The 21,054-nt window shown below is 35.4% G+C and overlaps 2 protein-coding genes and 2 pseudogenes across 4 annotated transcripts; 3 read left to right on the plus strand and 1 right to left on the minus strand.

Annotated features, from left to right (window-relative positions):
* Window positions 1–4,053: 4,053 nt before the first annotated feature.
* LOC147521502 (uncharacterized) lies at window positions 4,054–4,596 on the minus strand. The gene has a single exon (XM_086565854.1). The coding sequence runs from the start codon at window positions 4,594–4,596 to the stop codon at window positions 4,054–4,056; it is 543 nt and encodes a 180-aa protein (XP_086421980.1).
* Window positions 4,597–5,019: 423 nt separating this feature from the next.
* On the plus strand, window positions 5,020–6,858 carry LOC147521503 (protein AE7-like). The gene is made up of 5 exons (XM_086570665.1): window positions 5,020–5,241; window positions 5,333–5,438; window positions 5,522–5,621; window positions 6,331–6,376; window positions 6,600–6,858. The coding sequence occupies exons 1-5, from the start codon at window positions 5,115–5,117 to the stop codon at window positions 6,698–6,700; spliced, it is 480 nt and encodes a 159-aa protein (XP_086426791.1). The 5' UTR covers window positions 5,020–5,114; the 3' UTR covers window positions 6,701–6,858.
* A 2,169-nt stretch (window positions 6,859–9,027) lies between these two features.
* LOC147521504 (protein ASPARTIC PROTEASE IN GUARD CELL 1 pseudogene) lies at window positions 9,028–12,551 on the plus strand (annotated as a pseudogene). The gene has a single exon (XR_015200998.1). The product of XR_015200998.1 is annotated as a protein ASPARTIC PROTEASE IN GUARD CELL 1 pseudogene (transcript).
* Window positions 12,552–15,233: 2,682 nt separating this feature from the next.
* LOC147521505 (protein ASPARTIC PROTEASE IN GUARD CELL 1-like) lies at window positions 15,234–17,264 on the plus strand (annotated as a pseudogene). Its single transcript, XR_015201081.1, has 2 exons — window positions 15,234–16,217; window positions 16,574–17,264. The product of XR_015201081.1 is annotated as a protein ASPARTIC PROTEASE IN GUARD CELL 1-like (transcript).
* Window positions 17,265–21,054: the final 3,790 nt, after the last annotated feature.

Consider the following 21,054-nt stretch of genomic DNA (forward strand, 5'->3'; position numbering starts at 1 on the left):
TTTGAGGGTTAGTTCAATCATTTGCATCCAGTTTCCGATTTCTCGATAATTATTTGTTGGTGTTAGTTTGATGTATGTGCATTCAAGTTTTGATTTCCCGTTATTTATTCTTTTGTGGTTAGTTTAATGCAGTTGTATCAATATTCTATTTGTCCATTAATTAATTTTTAAGATTAGTTTAATGCTTGCATGTACATCCAATTTCCGATTTCCCGTTAAATATTATTTGAGGTTAGTTCGATGTATTTGCATCTAGTTTTCTATTTCTCATTAATTGTTCTTTGACGTTAGTTTCATGCAGTATTATATATATTTGAAAATATTTGTTATTATTGGGGGTTTTTTTTTCCAGTTGCTATTATATATTTTGTGATGTTCTTTTTTGTATAATTTAATTTTCCATATGTAATTTGTTTTGGTTTGGTTTGGTATATAATTTATTTAAGCCCAACGTCTACTTTAACTAAATCAATAGTTATATAATTTATTTAAGCCAACGTCCGTTTTAACTGAATCTCATTATTCCGCTAAAATTGGAAATTATAAAATTCATAAATTTAATTAGAATATGTCGTAATTATTGTGGTTTGTGGTTTTTAAAATCCTTAACTATGACTAAATTTTACACCTCAAATTGATTCAACTTTATTTGTTAGATCCATATATATAGTGCATACAATACAATTTTATTTGTTTTTGGTGTACACTATTACTTATTTTATGATTAGTTTACTTTTTTTTTCCTTTTTTCCCAGTCACATGTGTGGTTAACAAATGCATAAAGTAAATGTTCAAGCAACTCAATTCATTTTTTTCATTTGTTCTTTCGTAGTTTCATTATTATTTTATAGAAAGAAACTTTGTTATGTTAAACTTCACATGAGATTAGTGTGGAAACTATTCTTTGTGGCGTAAGGGTTTTAGAAAAATCGTTTTTGGTTGAAAATATTGTTTTTTGCAATTTAGTTATTTTTTTTAGGTTAGTTCAATATAGTTGCATCCAATTTCCGATTTCCCGGTAATTTAATCTCTGAGGGTTAGTTTAATGCATTTGCATCCAGTTTCCGATTTCTCGACAATTATTTGTTGGTGTTAGTTTGATGTATTTGCATCTAAGTTTTGATTTTCCGTTAATTATTTTTTGAGGTTAGTTTAATGCAGTTGTATCAATATTCTGATTGTCCATTAATTAATTTTTAAGATTAGTTTATTAGTTTAATGTTTGCATGTGCATCTAATTTCCGATTTCCTGTTAAATATTATTTGAGGTTAATTCAATGCATTTGCATCTAGTTTTATGTTTCTCGGTAATTGTTCTTTGACGTTAGTTTCATGCAGTATTATATATTTTTGAAAATATTTGTTATTATTGGGGGTTTTTTTTTTTTCTCCAATTGCTATTATATATTTTGTGATGTTATTTTTTATATAATTTAATTTTCCACATGTAATTTGTTTTTTTGGGTTTGGTATATAATTTATTTAAGCCTAACGTCTATTTTAACTAAATCAATAGTTATATAATTTATTTAAGCCAACGTCCGTTTTAACTGAATCTCATTATTCCGCTAAAATTGGAAATTATAAAATTCATAAATTTAATTAAAATATATCGTAATTATTATGGCACTAGCCATGCAGCCCGACCTGTGGCCGGGCCTGTTATTCTTAAACCCATCATGTCTGGGCCTATATTTAAGGGAAGCACTTGGAAGTTTAACATATCCATATCCAATAAGTAATCCATATCCATATCTATTAACTAATACATATCTATATCTATTAACTAATACATATCCATATCCATATCCAATAACTAATACATATCAATTAACTAATCCATTGTTTTTTAGAATTTGTTTTTTTTTTATCCCATGCGTACATTTGAAATAATGAAATAATGCGTAGCTTTGTTTTTTGTTTTAGCATAACACATGAAAGGACAATTTTAATTTATATTAAATTAGAGAGCAGGCCAAATTCAGGGTTAGTTTGGTAAGAAGGCAAGTAATTATTTTTCAAATAGGGACTATTTTAAAAACTTTGCTGATGTGGTTCAGTATGAGCATCTTGGGAGAAACGGATATTAATATAGGTAGGATGTGGTTTTTGAAATCCTTAACTATGACTAAATTTTACACCTCAAATTGATTCAACTTTATTTGTTATGCCCATATATATATTGCATACAATACAATTTTATTTGTTTTTGGTGTACACTATTACTTATTTTATGATTAGTTTATTTTTTTTCCCTTTTTTCCAGTTACATGTGTGGTTAACAAATGCATAAAGTAAATGTTCAAGCAACTTAATTCATTTTTTCCTTTGTTCTTTCATTGTTTCATTATCATTTTCTAGAAAGAAACTTTGTTATGTTAAACTTCGTCTGAGATTAGTGTGAAAACTATTCTTTGTAGCGTAAGGATTTTAGGAAAATCGTTTTTGGTTGAAAATATTATTTTTTGCAATTTAGTTTTTTTTTTCCCGTAATTAGCTATATGTTTTAGAAAAAGTTGGACATTCTGTGAAACTCTATATGAGATTGTTTATTTATTTATATTCTACTTTTTTATAATTAGTAATAGAGTTTAAAAAAAAAATTGAGTCTCTAAAGTGCTCCAAAAAATAGATTTGGTTTTTTTTTTTCCCCCATAATTAGTATTAGAGTTTAGAAAAAGTTGGAGACTCTGTAAAGCCTTGAAAAATAGAGCCAACAGGGTATAGCTATAATATATATCTAAGGATAAAGATCTGGTCCATTATCCTAGTAACAGTAACTATTAATGCCAGTGTTTTAGAAATAGAAAGTGTGAAATTCTAGGTTCATTCAATACGCCAGTACACCACTCCGTCCCTTTCTTCCTCAAGTTCTGAAGTTCTCAAAAGCAACACCACCACCTCACGACACCACCATGGCTCACAAGAGCATCTCTTTTCTCCACCTATTTTCTCCATCTCCCCGTGTGAATCAAATACACCCGGCCACCTCTTCTTCATCTATCAAATTCTCAACCTATTAGTAACAAGAACAAGCAAGTCTAGATCTAGTTCAACAATGAATCCTTCCAAATGTTTTTTAAAATAAAACTATGATACCACCACCACCAGCATATTCAATAATAATTTAGTAATTGTTATTAAATATGGTAATTGTTACTACTTATTGAAAGTGGAGGTGGTAATTGCTCTTGTGCTGTTAATAAGTTAGTTTCCTTATTTGAATGAATAGACAGATCTAACTTTGGAGTTTTATAAATTTTAATCTTATTTTGAGTTTTTGTGATATTTTTTATCGGATCAAATATTATCTGATATCCGATTCGGACATCGAATTTGGATTTAGATACTATTGTTGTACATCCGCCGGATTCGGATTTGAATTTGATATTGTTGTACATCCGTCGGAGTCGGATTCGGATTCGGATTCGAATATGAGTGCATAAGTTCGGATTTAGATAAAGTCATATCCGAATCCGAACCTATCCATCTTCACCCCTCCCTAGCTACAACCATAGTTCGGTATTTTAGAATTATCGGAATTCTGCCCAATCCAAAAAATGAAATTCATAATATTTCGACTCATGTCATATTCGGAATTTCAACTAATTTCAAAATCATCAATATTTGACCCTATGTTGTTTTTTCCGATTTTTTGAAAAACCGAAATAAACCAAAATATTGGGCTGAGAGATAGGTCGTTTTTTTATTTATTTATTTAAGTTACGAACTTTTTTTAATTAGATATTAAAGGGAGAAAAAATGGAAATACATCAAATAAAAAGGGAAACTAACGGAAGTTATGGGCTGTTAAAGTAGACAGGCGGCACAAAATTTATAACAATTACAAAGATTAGATTCCATCTCTACCCGGTTAAAGAGGAACCGGACTCAATATTTTGTAGTGACTGAGATTGAGAAATCAATAAAATAATTGAGAAAGAACAGAGATGTCAATCTCGTAAGTGTACGAATCATGAATGTACGATAATGAATTAAAAGGGCTCTTAAAAGAATTTATTCATAGAAGAAAATTTTTCTTGGTACATATAATCATGCAATTTCAGCAGCCAAAAGAGTAGCTGTTGACCCGAGGATATCTAGAAGAACGCCCACATTATGATTCCTCTGTTTTAAAGGGGATTGAGTTGGTTCTGTGAATACTTTTTCACACCGAGTTACAAACCCAATGGCACCAGTAGCAGAATCAAACACACCGGTAGCAGACTTAGCTTTCAATGCACCAACAGCCTCACCAAGTGCATAAGTAACAGATAAGTACTCTTCGGAACAAGATGTAAATTGTTTCTTCAAATCAGTACCCTTTCCCAGCTGCATTTTTATAAAATCAAGTGTATCTGTAGCATTCCTAGATGCAAGTTTGATGGCTGTACTTGCAAATCCATAGAGATCAGTTGACCCTATCTGTGGATCACTATGTAAAATTTCATTACACAGTTTTGTATCTCGGGTTGGAGTACAAATTTTATTGATCTGGTCACTGGTAATCATCACACTAACTTTTGCAAAGGAAGGGTAAGAGAATACAATTACAATTAGAATGGGAACTAATATTGACGCAATACTTGAGGCCATTGTTCCAATTTCTTTCGGGAAAATGAAACGTAGAATTAGAAAGAGATTATTTTTTTTCTATAGTCTAATACTCTAATTGCAAAAAGATATGGCCTTTTTATACTGATACTGTTATAATTAGACTTTGAACAATTTAGAATATCAATTTAATACTAGCTACTTTTTAGGGATGCCATTAAATCAAATAAAATGGTTTAGGACACTTTTTTTTAGGAAAATTATTATTGATATTTTAAGCATATAATTAACTTTTTGATATCTTAATTAACTAAAAGACCACAATATAATAAACAAAACACCATAATAAGAATAAAAATAAAATAAAGAACAATAATAGTTTGATAAAATCATGGGCACACCGACAACCCGCTATAAAATATCTTAATAGGCCCCCGATTAATAGGTCCGTCCAAGCCCATTATTCAAAAACCCAAACCCGCATCGAAACCATTTTTTTTTTCTTCTTCTTTACCTATCTAATTTCAATTTGATTAAATTACAGAGGCAAGTTCAAATAAATGACAGGTTTAATTAATGCAAATCCTACTGTGTACGAAAGAAAAGAGCGGCGTCCAAGAACTGTGCCATCTTTTACTAATGAAGACGAGTACTCTCCAGAAGCCATTGATCAGCTAGAAGTTTTTGATATCCTATTTTATTTTTTAATAATTCAATTTAATGTTAATAAATGTTTTAGAGTTTTATGCTTATTTTCAAGTCCTTAACTAAATCTTAAACCATATTCGCGATATAAAAGACCCAGAGCATCCATATTCATTGGAAGAGTTGAAAGTTATTACAGAAGATGCAGTTGAAGTCAATGACAAGAATAGTCATGTTCGGTATAATTTACTGTACTTTGTATTTTGCTAATAAATCGTGTATTGTATGTTCAAGTGTTTAACGATAAGTGTACAATTCACAGGGTTACCTTTACGCCTACTGTTGAACATTGTAGCATGGCTACTATTATTGGGCTTTGTATACGTGTGAAACTTCTCAGGAGTCTTCCTTCGCGTTTTAAGGTATGCTTCTTAATTGGGTTTCTGTATCGTTGTGCATAATTTAATCCCCTTAACGTATGATCTTTAATTATGCGTGAAAAGTCCCTTCTTGGATTGTTGAACTACTAAGAACTTTGTGAAACTCTAAAATGCATGTATTTCATTTAAATGTGTCTTCGATCGGTTTAGCTTTCACTTTAAAGCTAAGAATTCAACAGAATATGTTGCCCTTTGAGTAAGGACCCTCTCATTTGTTAAGCCATGGAGGTCCACCTTAATGTCTTCCAATCATTCCTGCGTTTATGGTGGGTAACTTTGGTAGTGGGCAATACAAGTTTGCCTGCCTCTGTTTGATGAAATGATTATCAGGCATTGTAAGTGTATAAATATCATGTACATGGTATTGCCCACTACCAAAAGACTGGACTGCTGCCGTAAAATCAGATGTAATCCAGAAAGAAATAACCCTTGCTCCTTGGCTGTTGGTGCTAATGGGTGTTTTTGACAATAGCTAGAAAGAATTAGATATGATAAAAAGCCTTACATGGACTAGTTCTATGTTTATTTCCAATCTTTTATTTGGTGGAACTTAATTGTATTTTGTGTGGAATAGTGGTGTTTTGCTTTCATACACCGTGTTTAGAATCTGCATCTTTGTTTTAGCCTTTGATTAAGAATACTGCTTGAAAGGGCTTCCTGCATGTTCTGACCACTCTCTGACTTTGTTTAGGTGGATATTACTGTAGCCCCTGGAACCCATGCAACAGAAGCTGCAGGTATTATGTTGTGAATCATACTTTTTGTAGATGCAGACTACAAAGGATAGGGGTTCTTACTTCATATTGCTATAAGTTTTGTATTAGGGACTTAAATAAACAAGTTCTCGGCATACTACCTATGATACGACTAGCATTTGATTTTTGCTGCTCAAAAGTTGGTTGCAAAATCACTCTTTTGCTTACATGACACACCTTTTTTTCTGTTTTTTGAAACTTGCAGTAAACAAGCAGTTAAATGATAAAGAACGGGTTGCCGCTGCGCTCGAAAACCCTAACCTTGTGGAGATGGTTGATCAGTGTCTGGCCCCAAGTTATGATTGATTTACCAGTGTCCATACCCATGCAGTTCCCAATTAGTGACTAAACGATATTATGGTTGATCAATTCTCTTTCTTCTATGTATGAATTTTATTACACGATCAATATAACAAAAGAGTTCATGACAGAGCTCTAATATATAAAGTTATACGGCATAGTCACTGGAGTGTGTTTAAGCTTTCAGTAAGTTGTTTATGATTCCGTTCTTTGAAAAGTAGTCCAACAGGAATGATGAATGTTAGAAGTTTAGAGCGTAGCGTGAAAACTGAAACTTATATGTGCATGATTCTGATTTTTTTGCTTGTAATTTCCATTAGACGGATAATGGTGGTGGTCTTATTTTGAATTCTTAGGGAAGATTCAAACTTTAGTTACAGTTATCATTTTATCATGTCTATAATTACCCTCCATCTATGTGCAAGTCAGCTTACGACTTTGATTATTATGCTGGATGAGTTATCTGAAAATGTGATATATATGTACATGAACTAAAGTTAGCATTAAGTGTATGGAAACATAGACGATCGTAATGAGAGTCTTTACTATGATCTTATTGTCAAACAGGCCTACGTTTGTGTGCAGGGTGGAAAGCCTTCATTCTACATTGATCGGCTGTGAGGTATGTGTAAAATTTAAAGGTTCTTTGAAACACTCCCATGGAACTAGAACCAATTTGGCTAGAACTGTCACGTATTTGCTCGTCAGACTGAACCAATCTATTAATTCAGATAAAGATAAAGATCTAATAAGTAATAATCAAATCCGAATCTCTGATGCTCTGATTGGATGTATTTTTTTTTAACACCTTTGTGTTTTCTTGGTTCATTGCATTCGAATAATTGAGTGATTCTAATAAGGGTGCCTCTGGTATTCATGATTTCGGTAGAGTGGTAGTTGTGTTTTCATCCGTATGGATAGGCCTCCCCACAGCTCGAGCTAAAGAGAACAACGTTTTAATCTCCCAATATTCTAAACTAGAGCATTGGAGTGATTTTCTGTTTTTTTTTTTGGGAAAGGTTGGGTATCCATTTGCTAAGCCTCAAAATTTGGTCGTGAAGCACGTATGTACCCTGTACCCTGTTGTAATCTTGCTCGTCAGTAAAGCGAAACATGATGTAGCCTCTACCCAATGGTGTAGCTTGCCATTCACCCTTGGGTTTCCACTGTTCTGCACATCTATCTTTAACTTCCTTCGTGGTTAGCTTTGTTAAATCAAGTCTACCCACTAAAGCCCATTTACAGAATTCCAATCCTTTGTGGCTCTTCCGCCTGAGATAGAGATAGTAAGATATTCGCCTTGTCTACCCGGAGTTGGTAGTGTTGTGGTGTCAACATACATAGGTAACCCTTGCTGTCTTGGCTGCCATCGTGTAAGATTTGTTTTGTTTGGGAGCACTCACTGCCATCAAAGGAGCCACCGTTGGCTCTGCTTCAGCTTGCTCAACTATTGAACCCCCAAGGAATCCCCAATGCAGAAAACTGTGTTTTTTTCTGCAACAGTGCCCTCCATCTGTTCCTTCTCGTTAGCCATGATCAGAAATCAACTTTGTTTAATCAGAAAAATGGGGTTAACCGCTGGTCAGGCCGGTCAACCCATATCGGAGGGAAAGAATACCCTTGAAGTAGGGAACCTTATCTCCTGGAAGAATACTAAGGGTATCTCCAATGGAGGGTGTAAAATTACACCTCCACATAGGCGCCACCTAGGTGCCATTAGGATTTTACTATTCCAATTGTAAATGATTGTAGAGTCCATAAATATCTACTCTCTATTGTTCCCAATTGGAAAGTGTAAAAAAATTCAATTTTAAACTCGCGTCTCTCTTTAAATTAAAGTGAGACAGTTTAAATTTTTAAAATTGTGACTTTAGAAATAGATAGGGACGACACTCCAAGTGACTTCCGAATTTGTTTTTATTCATACGTCTATTCAAATGTCGTTTGGACTTTTTATTAGTTTTTCTTAGTTGATAGCGAGAGGGAGAATTCTCTACCCTTTCTATCAACTAATACTCTATTAACTACAGTATAACACCCAATTGAAAAGAATTTTTTGACATTTGGGATATAAAATTTCTCCTCTATACCGTTTATACCCCCTTAGAGAGGCCCTAAAAGCGGTAAATGAAATTCTAAAAGAAGTAATATTTTCTAAAGGTCTGTATTGCCCCTCAAACTTCAGTAAATAACCGCGGAAATTGCAGAGCAAGCAGCTCAAATCGAAAAATTGACCCACATGAGATACACACCATTACACCAATAAAGACAGGAACAAACCAACTCATTACGTAGCTAATGACATCCACGAGCTTTTGTCTACATTTTTCTACACCAAATTGACCGGAACTCAGTTCAGTCAGTCGTCCCTCCAATCTCATTACACTCATTTCCAATATTTCCACTCTCTCATTAATGTCATTGTTGTATTTCTTTCTTATAAATTCTCAATCGCAGTCATCACTTCTCCTCATCAACCATGGTGGAATTAAAGTTTCTTTCTCTATTCCTAACCTTCTTTCTTTGTCTCTCTTCATCTTCTGTCCTTTCTCGCACCCTGCTACATCAACAAAACATTTCATCTTACAGTCTCAACCTATATCCTCGAAATGCCGTCTACAAGTCTCAATTCAAAAGCTTGAAAGAAATGACTCTCGATCGACTCGAACGTGATGTTGCTCGAGTTAATTTTCTTAACAATAAGATCTATCAGGCCATTAATGGAAATGGCACCACGGATCTTAAGCCAATGGATATTGAAATCCCAGTTACTTCAGGAAGAAGTCAGCGAAGTGGTGAGTACTTTGCTCGATTCGGCTTTGGTACTCCACCTAAACAATTGTATACTACAATTGATACTGGTAGCGACATTACTTGGATACAATGCGCACCCTGTGCTAGGTGTTACTCGCAAACTGATCCGTTATTTGATTCATCCATGTCAAGTTCATATAAACCACTCGCGTGTAACTCACAACAATGTACTCAACTTGAGCCATCCGGTTGTTTCATACGTACTAATACATGTGCTTACACGGTTGATTATGGAGACAATTCCATGACAATAGGAGACTTCGTAATGGAAACCTTAACTCTTGGCGACTCCACCACTAGAAACGTTGCTATTGGGTGTGGTCGCATTAATCAGGGGTTGTTTGTTGGGTCCGCTGGGTTACTAGGACTAGGCAGGGGATCACTCTCATTTCCTTCACAAATAAACAACCCCTCATTTTCTTATTGTTTAGTTGATAGAACCGCTACCTCAGCTTCAACTCTTGAGTTTGGCCCATTAGCTATACCCAATGATGCTATTACGGTTCCATTACTTCGTAATAGTAGAATGGACACTTTTTATTATGTGGGTTTAACTGGAATAAGTGTCGGTGGAAAGATGTTACCAATTTCACCCTCAGCATTTGCAATAGACCAGAATGGAGGTGGTGGAGTTATAGTTGATTCCGGAACGAGTGTGACTCGGTTACAACCCCAAGTGTACAATATGTTGCGCGATGAATTTGTTAAAGGTACCCGAGGGTTACCACCTCCTATACGGTTTGCAAATTTCCTCGATACTTGTTATAATCTAACGTCTAGACCAGCAGGGATTCCAAGGGTTGCATTTCATTTTGATACAAAAACGTTGGAGTTACCAGATAAAAACTACTTGTATCAAGCCGCCGATAATTTATTCTGTTTAGCTTTTGCGACGCCACCTCCTGGATCAACATTCAGTGCGGTTATTGGGAACATACAGCAACAAGGCATGCGTGTTAGTTTTGATACTGGTAGGTCCTTAATTGGGTTCTCTCTTGGTAAGTGCTAAGCTGAAAAAGTGTAGTTTGTAATCTACTTTGCATAAGGTATGTGTTCGTATGGCCGAACTCTAATAATAATGTACAAAAGTGGTGGATATAATTGGTGGGGATGAGAGCCCATCAATTGAGTGTTTAGGATTGTAGGTTTGGGAAGGTGTTACGTACAAATTGTTTAATCTGTGTATAGTTTGGGATTTCGGAATTCTGGAAATTTGAAAATTTGAAATTGACTATATTTCGACAAATTTTAAAATTATTAATATTTCGACTCTATGTTGTTTTCCGTTTTTTTTTAAAACCGGAATATCCAACTGAACTCTGACATTCTGTTCAAATCATGAACACGAATTCTGATGAGAACACAAACAATGTATTAGTGAACTACGTATTGTTTTTGTTTTGTTTTTTTGCATGCTAAATTAACTGCGATGGCTTCGCCAAAGTGAAAAAATATATATATATATACAACTACTAATACAAGTATGTAAACCGTGCCACACATCGATTTTGTTTCTAAAGTATTGAAACTCGTCATTCGAGATCAATAGTTAGCATGGTTTCTTTAGATTCTAATTGAAATTATAGAGTGGAGGCTCGTTTATTTATTTATTTTAAAATAGGAGATAATTATGTTATTTAAGTGACATTTAGAAGGTTTTTAAAAATTATTAATAAAAAATGCCGCTTATTCTAATTTCAGTGAAGGAAATGGAAGATAATTATATAATTTAAGTGAAATTATAGAAGTTCTTCTAAATTATTAATAGGGGTGTGAGGGAGGTGTTTCTAAATTAAGCAAATAGGGAGATCACAAATTACCTACTCGATAGTAGAGAGGGTTTTTAAAAACCGTTATAGCCTAATTTATACCCATTAGGCTCATTGGGCTTGGTGCAGAGGAAAAAGACACGTAGAGCTAGAGACATGCAGCAAGATGGACAACCTGGCTATCATATAGTGTAGAGATTAATTGTATTATGATATGGGCTACCACGAGGATATCCCTATAGGGATGAGTGTTCCGAGACCGTTGGATCTGAGATCCAATGGTCCGAAAATCAAAAACAAAAAGGAAGAGAGAGAATATGGGTTTGTTTTTTATTTTCGGACCGTTGGATCCGATCCAACGGTCTCGGCTGGCGTCCCTATGAGGATATCCTCGGGATAGACGAACTCTTGTATTATATATATATATATATACAAGTGAGTGCCCGTGCCTTCGGCACAAATTGTTCTAGAATTGCGTTGACGTGAAAATAGTAGTATGGATTTTAATCAATTTTTATTAGTCTTCTCTTAAGAGAGAAGTTTCGATCACATTGATATCTACCTATTAAATAAAAAAAAAAAAAAAAAAAAAAAAAAAAAAAAAAAAAAAAAACAACAACAAAAACAATAAAAAACAACTGCAAAAGGTGTTATTTCAAAAGTTGTGCAGAGTCTGATTTTATGCACACTGATTCATTGAAGAGAATCCCCTGGAAATTATTTGTTGATGGAAGAATGGATCACTTGCCGTACTGATTTACCCACCCACATCACAATATCGTCAATAAAATAGAATACATAGCCACAGAACATAAACTAAGAACAAATTAATCAGGCGATAGTAACATGTAAACCCTCCTTCGAGAAAATGTGCTCTATCTAAGCAGTTGACACTGTCATGAAATATAAAACAGAAAACATTGATTAAAACACACACACAAAATGGTGGTTAAGGGATATATTATTTACTTAAGATGAACAAAAAAACTTTTTTCTGTTTTTTGAAACTTGCAGTAAACAAGCAGTTAAATGATAAAGAACGGGTTGCCGCTGCGCTCGAAAACCCTAACCTTGTGGAGATGGTTGATCAGTGTCTGGCCCCAAGTTATGATTGATTTACCAGTGTCCATACCCATGCAGTTCCCAATTAGTGACTGAACGATATTATGGTTGATCGATTCTCTTTCTTCTATGTATGAATTTTATTACACGATCAATATAACAAAAGAGTTCATGACAGAGCTCTAATATATAAAGTTATACGGCTTAGTCACTGGAGTGTGTTTAAGCTTTCAGTAAGTTGTTTATGATTCCGTTCTTTGAAAAGTAGTCCAACAGGAATGATGAATGTTAGAAGTTTAGAGCGTAGCGTGAAAACTGAAACTTATATGTGCATGATTCTGATTTTTTTGCTTGTAATTTCCATTAGACGGATAATGGTGGTGGTCTTATTTTGAATTCTTAGGGCAGATTCAAACTCTAGTTACAGTTATCATTTTATCATGTCTATAATTACCCTCCATCCATGTGCAAGTCAGCTTACGACTTGATTATTAGGCTGGATGAGTTATCTGAAAATGTGATATATTTGTACATGAACTAAAGTTAGCATTAAGTGTATGGAAACATAGACGATCGTAATGAGAGTCTTTACTATGATCTTATTGTCGAACAGGCCTACATTTGTGCGCAGGGTGGAAAGCCTTCATTCTACATTGATCGGCTGTGAGGTATGTGTAAAATTTAAAGGTTCTTTGAAACACTCCCATGGAACTAGAACCAATTTGGCTAGAACTGTCACGTATTTGCTCGTCAGACTGAACCAATCTATTAATTCAGATAAAGATAAAGATCTAATAAGTAATAATCAAATCCGAATCTCTGATGCTCTGATTGGATGTATTTTTTTTTAACACCTTTGTGTTTTCTTGGTTCATTGCATTCGAATAATTGAGTGATTCTAATAAGGGTGCCTCTGGTATTCATGATTTTGGTAGAGTGGTAGTTGTGTTTTCATCCGTATGGATAGGCCTCCCCACAGCTCGCGCTAAAGAGAACAACGTAATCTCCCAATATTCTAAACTAGAGCATTGGAGTGATTTTCTGTTTTTGTTTTGGGAAAAGTTGGGTATCCATTTGCTAAGCCTCAAAATTTGGTCGTGAAGCACATATGTACCCTGTACCCTGTACCCTGTTGTAATCTTGCTCGTCAGTAAAGCGAAACATGATGTAGCCTCTACCCAATGGTGTAGCTTGCCATTCGCCCTTGGGTTTCCACTGTTCTGCACATCTATCTTTAACTTCCTTCGTGGCTAGCTTTGTTAAATCAAGTCTACCCACTAAAGCCCATTTACAGAATTCCAATCCTTTGTGGCTCTTCCGCCTGAGATAGAGATAGTAAGATATTCGCCTTGTCTACCCGGAGTTGGTAGTGTTGTGGTGTCAACATACATAGGTAACCCTTGTTGTCTTGGCTGCCATCGTGTAAGATTTGTTTTGTTTGGGAGCACTCACTGCCATCAAAGGAGCCACCGTTGGCTCTGCTTCAGCTTGCTCAACTATTGACCCCCCAGGGAATCCCCAATGCAGAAAACTGTGTTTTTTTCTGCAACAGTACCCTCCATCTGTTTCTTCTCGTTAGCCATGATCAGAAATCAACTTTGTTTAATCAGAAAAATGGGGTTAACCGCTGGTCAGGCCGGTCAACTCATATTGGAGGGAAAGAATACCCTTGAATTAGGGAACCTTATCTCCTAGAAGAATACTAAGGGCATCTCCAATAGGTGGTGTAAACCGTATAAAGTGAAATTTTTACACCTCAAATGTCAAAAAACTCTTTCCAATGGAGGTGTTATACTAGGTAATAGAGTATTAGTTAATAGAGAGGGTGGGCCCTCTCGCTATCAGCTAATAAAAAGTCTACAGACATCTGAGTGTCGTCCCTATTTATTTCTAAAGTCACAATTTGAAAATTTTAAACTCAGACGACACTTGAAGTGACGACCCACTTTAATTTAAAGAAGGACGTCATTTCAAGTGTCATCTCATTTCAAGTGTCATCCGAGTTTAAAATTGAACTTTTTTACACTTCTCTATTGGGAACAATAGAGAATGGATATTTATGGACTCTACAATAATTTACAATTAGAGTTGTAAAATCCTAATAGCACCTAAGTGACTCCTATGTGGAGGGTGTAATATTACAATTAGAGGGTGTAATATTTTACACCCTCCATTGGAGATGCCCTAAAAGCGGTAAATAAAATTCTAAAATAAGTAATATTTTCTAAAGGTCTGTATTGCCCCTCAAACTTCAGTAAATAACCGTCGAAATTGTAGAGCAAGCAACTCGAATCGAAAAATTCATGGCCAAAAATATCGATCGAAAAATCGATTTTTCATCGATATTTATCATTTTTTCAACCTACTGACTTTGAAACATTTGAAATATCGACTCCGAAAATTAAATTAATTTTAAATTTACCGATATAAATATATATATATATATATATATATATATATATATATATATATATATATATATATCGGTGATATATTCAGACATATTCGATATATATCATTTGACTTAGTTGGATGGTTTGACTTTTGACCGATTTTGTTGATTGTTGTTGACCGACCGATATATATCATTATATATCGGTGATATTTCTGATATATCCCGATTTTTCAATTTGTTTGAATATTATCACCAAAATGGGCAAAAATGATATATCGATCCGTCTTTTCGATTTTTCCGATATATATCGGTTTTGGAAGGGTCCGAAATATCTTCAAATCCCGAAACTCTCGGCATTTTAAAATTTGACCCTCATGAGATAGAGATACACACCAATAAATGCTTAGGAACAAACCAACTCATTACGTAGCCTAATGACATCCACAAGCTTTTGTCTACATTTTTCTACACCAAATTGACGGGAACTCAGTTCGGTCAGTCGTCCCTCCAATCTCATTACACTCATTTCCAATATTTCCACTCTCATTAATGTCATTGCTGTATTTCTTTCTTATAAATTCTCAATTGCAGTCATCACTTCTCCTCATCAACCATGGTGGAATTAAAGTTTCTTTCTCTATTCCTAACCTTCTTTCTTTGTCTCTCTTCATCTTCTGTACTTTCTCGCACCCTGCTACATCAACAAAACATTTCATCTTACAGTCTCAACCTATATCCTCGAAATGCCGTCTACAAGTCTCAATTCAAAAGCTTGAAAGAAATGACTCTCGATCGACTCGAACGTGATGTAGCTCGAGTTAATTTTCTTAACAATAAGATCTATCAAGCCATTAATGGAAATCGCACCACGGATCTTAAGCCAATGGATTTTGAAATCCCAGTTACTTCAGGAAGAAGTCAGCGAAGTGGTGAGTACTTTGCTCGATTTGGCTTTGGTACTCCACCTAAACAATTGATACTGGCAGCGACATTACTTGGATACAATGCGCACCCTGTGCTAGGTGTTACTCGCAAACTGATCCGCTATTTGATTCATCCATGTCAAGTTCATATAAACCACTCGCGTGTAACTCACAACAATGTACTCAACTTGAGCCATCCGGTTGTTTCATACGTACTAATACATGTGCTTACACGGTTGATTATGGAGACAATTCCATGACAATAGGAGACTTCGTAATGGAAACCTTAACTCTTGGCGACTCCACCACTAGAAACGTTGCTATTGGGTGTGGTCGCATTAATCAGGGGTTGTTTGTTGGGTCCGCTGGGTTACTAGGACTAGGCAGGGGATCACTCTCATTTCCTTCACAAATAAACAACCCCTCATTTTCTTATTGTTTAGTTGATAGAACCGCTACCTCAGCTTCAACTCTTGAGTTTGGCCCATTAGCTATACCCAATGATGCTATTACGGTTCCATTACTTCGTAATAGTAGAATGGACACTTTTTATTATGTGGGTTTTGTATGAAACTAGTAAAACTTATCACTGAGGATTGTGCCGGGCACAATTTCCTTAAGACGAAAAACGCCGCCGGCCTCAAGCGTACGTCACCCAGGATACAACAGTGGATGAGCAGTGGATGAGCGTGCCAATGACCAGCTCTGCATACGTCTTTTGGGTGGTTTGTGTGCGCGCGAGCACCTCTTTATATCTCTCTACACTATCCCTCCATAAGGACACAACCAATATAAACTTAAGAGTCTTAAGTTTAGTAACCAATGGGACTAAAGCCCCCCACATTAGAGTGTAGTAGATACAAAAGGTCATGGGTTCAAACCCATGAGGACACAAATTCATTCACATTTCCAACAGGTTTAACTGGAATAAGTGTCGGTGGAAAGATGTTACCAATTTCACCCTCAGCATTTGCAATAGACCAGAGTGGAGGGGGTGGAGTTATAGTTGATTCCGGAACGAGTGTGACTCGGTTACAACCCCAAGTGTACAATATGTTGCGCGATGAATTTGTTAAAGGTACCCGAGGGTTACCACCTCCTATACGGTTTGCAAATTTCCTCGATACTTGTTATAATCTAACGTCTAGACCAGCAGGGATTCCAAGGGTTGCATTTCATTTTGATACAAAAACGTTGGAGTTACCAGATAAAAACTACTTGTATCAAGCCGCTGATAATTTATTCTGTTTAGCTTTTGCGACGCCACCTCCTGGATCAACATACAGTGCGGTTATTGGGAACATACAGCAACAAGGCATGCGTGTTAGTTTTGATACTGGTAGGTCCTTAATTGGGTTCTCTGTTGGTAAGTGCTGAGCTGAAAAAGTGTAGTTTGTAATCTACTTTGCATAAGGTATGTGTTCGTATGGCCGAACTCTAATAATAATGTACAAGAGTGATGGAGATAATTGGTGGGGATGAGAGCCCATCAATTGAGTGTTTAGGATTGTAGGTTTGGGAAGGTGTTACGTACAAATTGTTTAATCTGATGCATAGTTTGGGATTTCGGAATTTTGAAAATTTGAAATTTATTATATTTCGAAAAATTCCAAAATTATTAATATTTCGACTCTATGTTGTTTTCCCTTTTTTTTTAAAAAAACCAGAATATCCAACTGAATTCTGACATTCTGTTCAGAATCATAAACACGAATTCTGATGAGAACAGAAACGATGTATTAGTGAACTACGTATTGTTTTTGTTTTGTTTTTTTGCATGCTAAATTAACTGCGGTGGTTTTTTAAAGTGAAAATATATATATATATATATATATATATATATATATATATATATATATATATATATATATATATATATATATATATTTTTTTTAAACTATATATATATATATATATATAAACCGTGCCACACATCGATTTTTTTTCTAAAGTATTGAAACTCGTCATTCGAGATCAATAGTTAGCATGGTTTCTTTGGATTCTAATTGAAATTATAGAGTGGAGGCTTGTTTATTTATTTATTTTAAAATAGGAGATAATTATGTTATTTAAGTGACATTTGGGAGGTTTTTAAAAATTATTAATAAAAAATACCGTTTATTCTAATTTCAGTGAAGGAAATGGAGGATAATTATATAATTTAAGTGAAATTATAGAAGTTCTTCTAAATTATTAATAGGGGGGGGGGGGGTGGGGTGTTGTTTTAATTTGTGTGAGGGAGGTGTTTCTAAATTGAGCAAATAGAGAGATCACAAATTGCCTACTCGATAGTGGAGAGGGTTCTTAAAAACCATTATAGCCTAATTTATACCCATTAGGCTCATTGGGTTTGGTGTAGAGGAAAAAGATACGTGGAGCGCTAGAGACAGCAAGATAGACAACCTGGCTATCATATAGTGTAGAGATTAATTGTATTATATATATATATATATATATATATATATATATATATATATATATATATATATATATATATATATATATATATATATACGACTGCCCAACACAATTTGGAGGGTGTCAATAGTAGGACTCTAAATTTAAGGGTGGCCATGATGCCTATCAAGGCCGACCTTGGGCCAATGTTGTCTAAAGCCTTGCATAGCCCCCAATATAAACCAAAACAAAATGCCCATTAAAAAAAAAAAACCCCGCTATAGTGTTGGTCATAGTATTTACACCCATTTGACCAATTCTTATGTATTGGCACTTCTTTATTAATCATATATAAAAATCACCCACGGCAGAAGTTGTTGTTAAAAGGTAATATCCACAACAAGGAGTTGCCTTGAGATGACAAATTCATAGAAGGTTAAATTGCCGCAGGTGTCACATCCCAAATTTCTAAACAATTAAAAAAATGAATAATTGAAATATAAATATCTCAACCATCACTTGGTTCAATTGTCTAAAAACCCAGGCTATGACGGGGGATACAACACATATCAAAACCTAAAACACACAACACAACAGGATCAACTTAACAACAAAAATCTCCAAATTCCTCAACTATCACTTTATTAAAAACTTTCTTCCATCCCAATACAAACATAAACAAACTTTAAGAATAACAATTTCCAACATCGTATTCTCATGTCGTATAAAAATGTAACCTACATTATTACATCCTTCCAAAAGATCAGACCTAATAAACTAAACTCCCAGACTGCTCCAGGCACGAATCTCAATCACACGCCGCGGTTCCACTGCCTTCCACCTATGTTCCCAAGAACACACCCACGTTGCCAAAACAAAGCAAACATGGGTCAGCAAATTGAATTTGCTGGTATGAGTAGACTAAACACATATAAACTTTTCAAAACTTTTCTTATCCAACTAACACTTTAACTCTATCATACCCTAATCATTCTCAGCTTGGAAGACAGGTAGTTCCTGTCATCTCAACCGGCATAGTTTCTTCCCAAGCAAAACTTCCATTTTTATTAACTCATTCAAATAACTCTTTTTAATATCTAATTAATTGCATTACACTTACCGATATCCGCTGCTGTATAAGGGTAGGACCGCGTCCCTGCAAAAATATTATTAAGTCCTACCCTCCTGCAAAAGAAAGTTAGAACTTGTATATAACATATGTAGATATCCTATATGGATTCAAAAGTAAACCCAAGCACACTTGTATAAACAAATCCATTTCTCTTATCAATTAATCAATTACTTTTCTTATACACCCACCCTTTAGTACCTACTCCACGATTTGCACTCCACACATTTGCCAAATCACACATTCATGTGTGCCTCTCTCCCACCAAATACCACAATATCATAGCCATCTCACGGGCTTTCATACATATATTTACGGCCTCTTTGGGTAACAAAACTCAGGGTCATTCATGGCACATTCAATGAATACCTTAGGTCATTCCCGCCACATTCAAGGAATACCTATCATATCACTAACGGGCCATTCATGGCACATTCAATGAATGTCCTGGGTCATTCCTGCCACATTCAAGGAATACTCAATCCTACATTCCCGTACACTCAAGGAATACAACTAACCTCGCAAAGGCTTAATACCTTAGTTCCTCTTAGGGTAGTTCATCGCAATCACGGTCATTCATGGCACATTCAATGAATACCCGGGTCATTCATGGCACATTCAATGAATACCCTTATATAACACTAACGGGCCATTTATGGCACATTCAATAAATGCCCACCTAACATATGACATCATCAGTCATAAAACTCAATTCCAAAACTTGAGGCGTGGAGAGTTCTAAAAGGGTGCGGTAAGTTTTGTTTACGCATTATTGTATTTTATTGCATAAATTATTTCAGAGAACGTAGGAATATCTTGATTCAATTATTTTTGGTTTACGCGTTATTAATTTCATGAATGTCTTAGTGTCATAACGTTGCATATCACTGGCGAAATATCACATAGCAGGTTAATACACATACACACATATATATATAAAGGTCTTAGCCTAAAGCCAAGCAAGCTAATAGCCCTAGACCTATCTTAATAACCCAAATCATAATCCGAAGTTAAAAGATCAAATTGAGTTAAGCGGTCAAAGTCAACCCTAGTCAAAAGTCAACTATGGTCAAAGTCAATCCTGGTCAAAGTCAACCATCATGGTCGAAGTCAAAGTCAACCGTCAACCGTCAAAGTCAACAGTCCAAGGTCAGAGTCAAACTATCGTTTCCATGTTCGGGATGAGTTCAGGTCATAGCCATGGTTCATGGCTAAGGTCAATGTGCATGGCTCATGGGCTCATGACTACGGAAACGGTTCGGACCCAACTAGCCGAGCCCAAACCTTAGAACCCGAAAGTCTAAACATTTAAAGACCCAATTAGATCTATTTTAAGTTATATGGACTGGCCCCAAGCAATATTAGAAACGGGCCCAAAAATTTATCTTGAATCGCCCAAAAACAACCGAAGTTAGTTACGAAAATTAAACTGAAACCGGCCCAACAAAACAATCTAAGTTCTGGCCCAAAGACTTAAAAGAAAATGGACCAACCAACTAAAACAAACCGGGCCCAAACAAAACTAAAATATTTCGGCCCAACCAAACCAACCAAACCCAAAATAAACCGACCCAGGCCCAAGCCCAGGTCGTCATCTCCTTCCTCCAGCAGCTCCAGCAGCCACCAAAATCCGGCCACCACCATCTCCACTCGACCACCCATTTTGACCCCGCGGTTTCGAACCCCGCGACAACCCCTACCACTTTTACAAAAGCCAAAATCCTATAAGCATTTAAATCAACCTCTTCATCAACCTAGATCTGTATAATTTCGGCCACCATTAATGGTGTCTCAAGCTCCACTCGACAGCACCATATACATCCCCACACTCACACTACCCCCAAACCTAAATTAACCAACCCATCACCAAC

The sequence above is a fragment of the Coptis chinensis genome, chromosome 1 (genome assembly GCF_015680905.1).
Source record: "Coptis chinensis isolate HL-2020 chromosome 1, ASM1568090v1, whole genome shotgun sequence".
Taxonomy (NCBI): Eukaryota; Viridiplantae; Streptophyta; class Magnoliopsida; order Ranunculales; family Ranunculaceae; genus Coptis; species Coptis chinensis.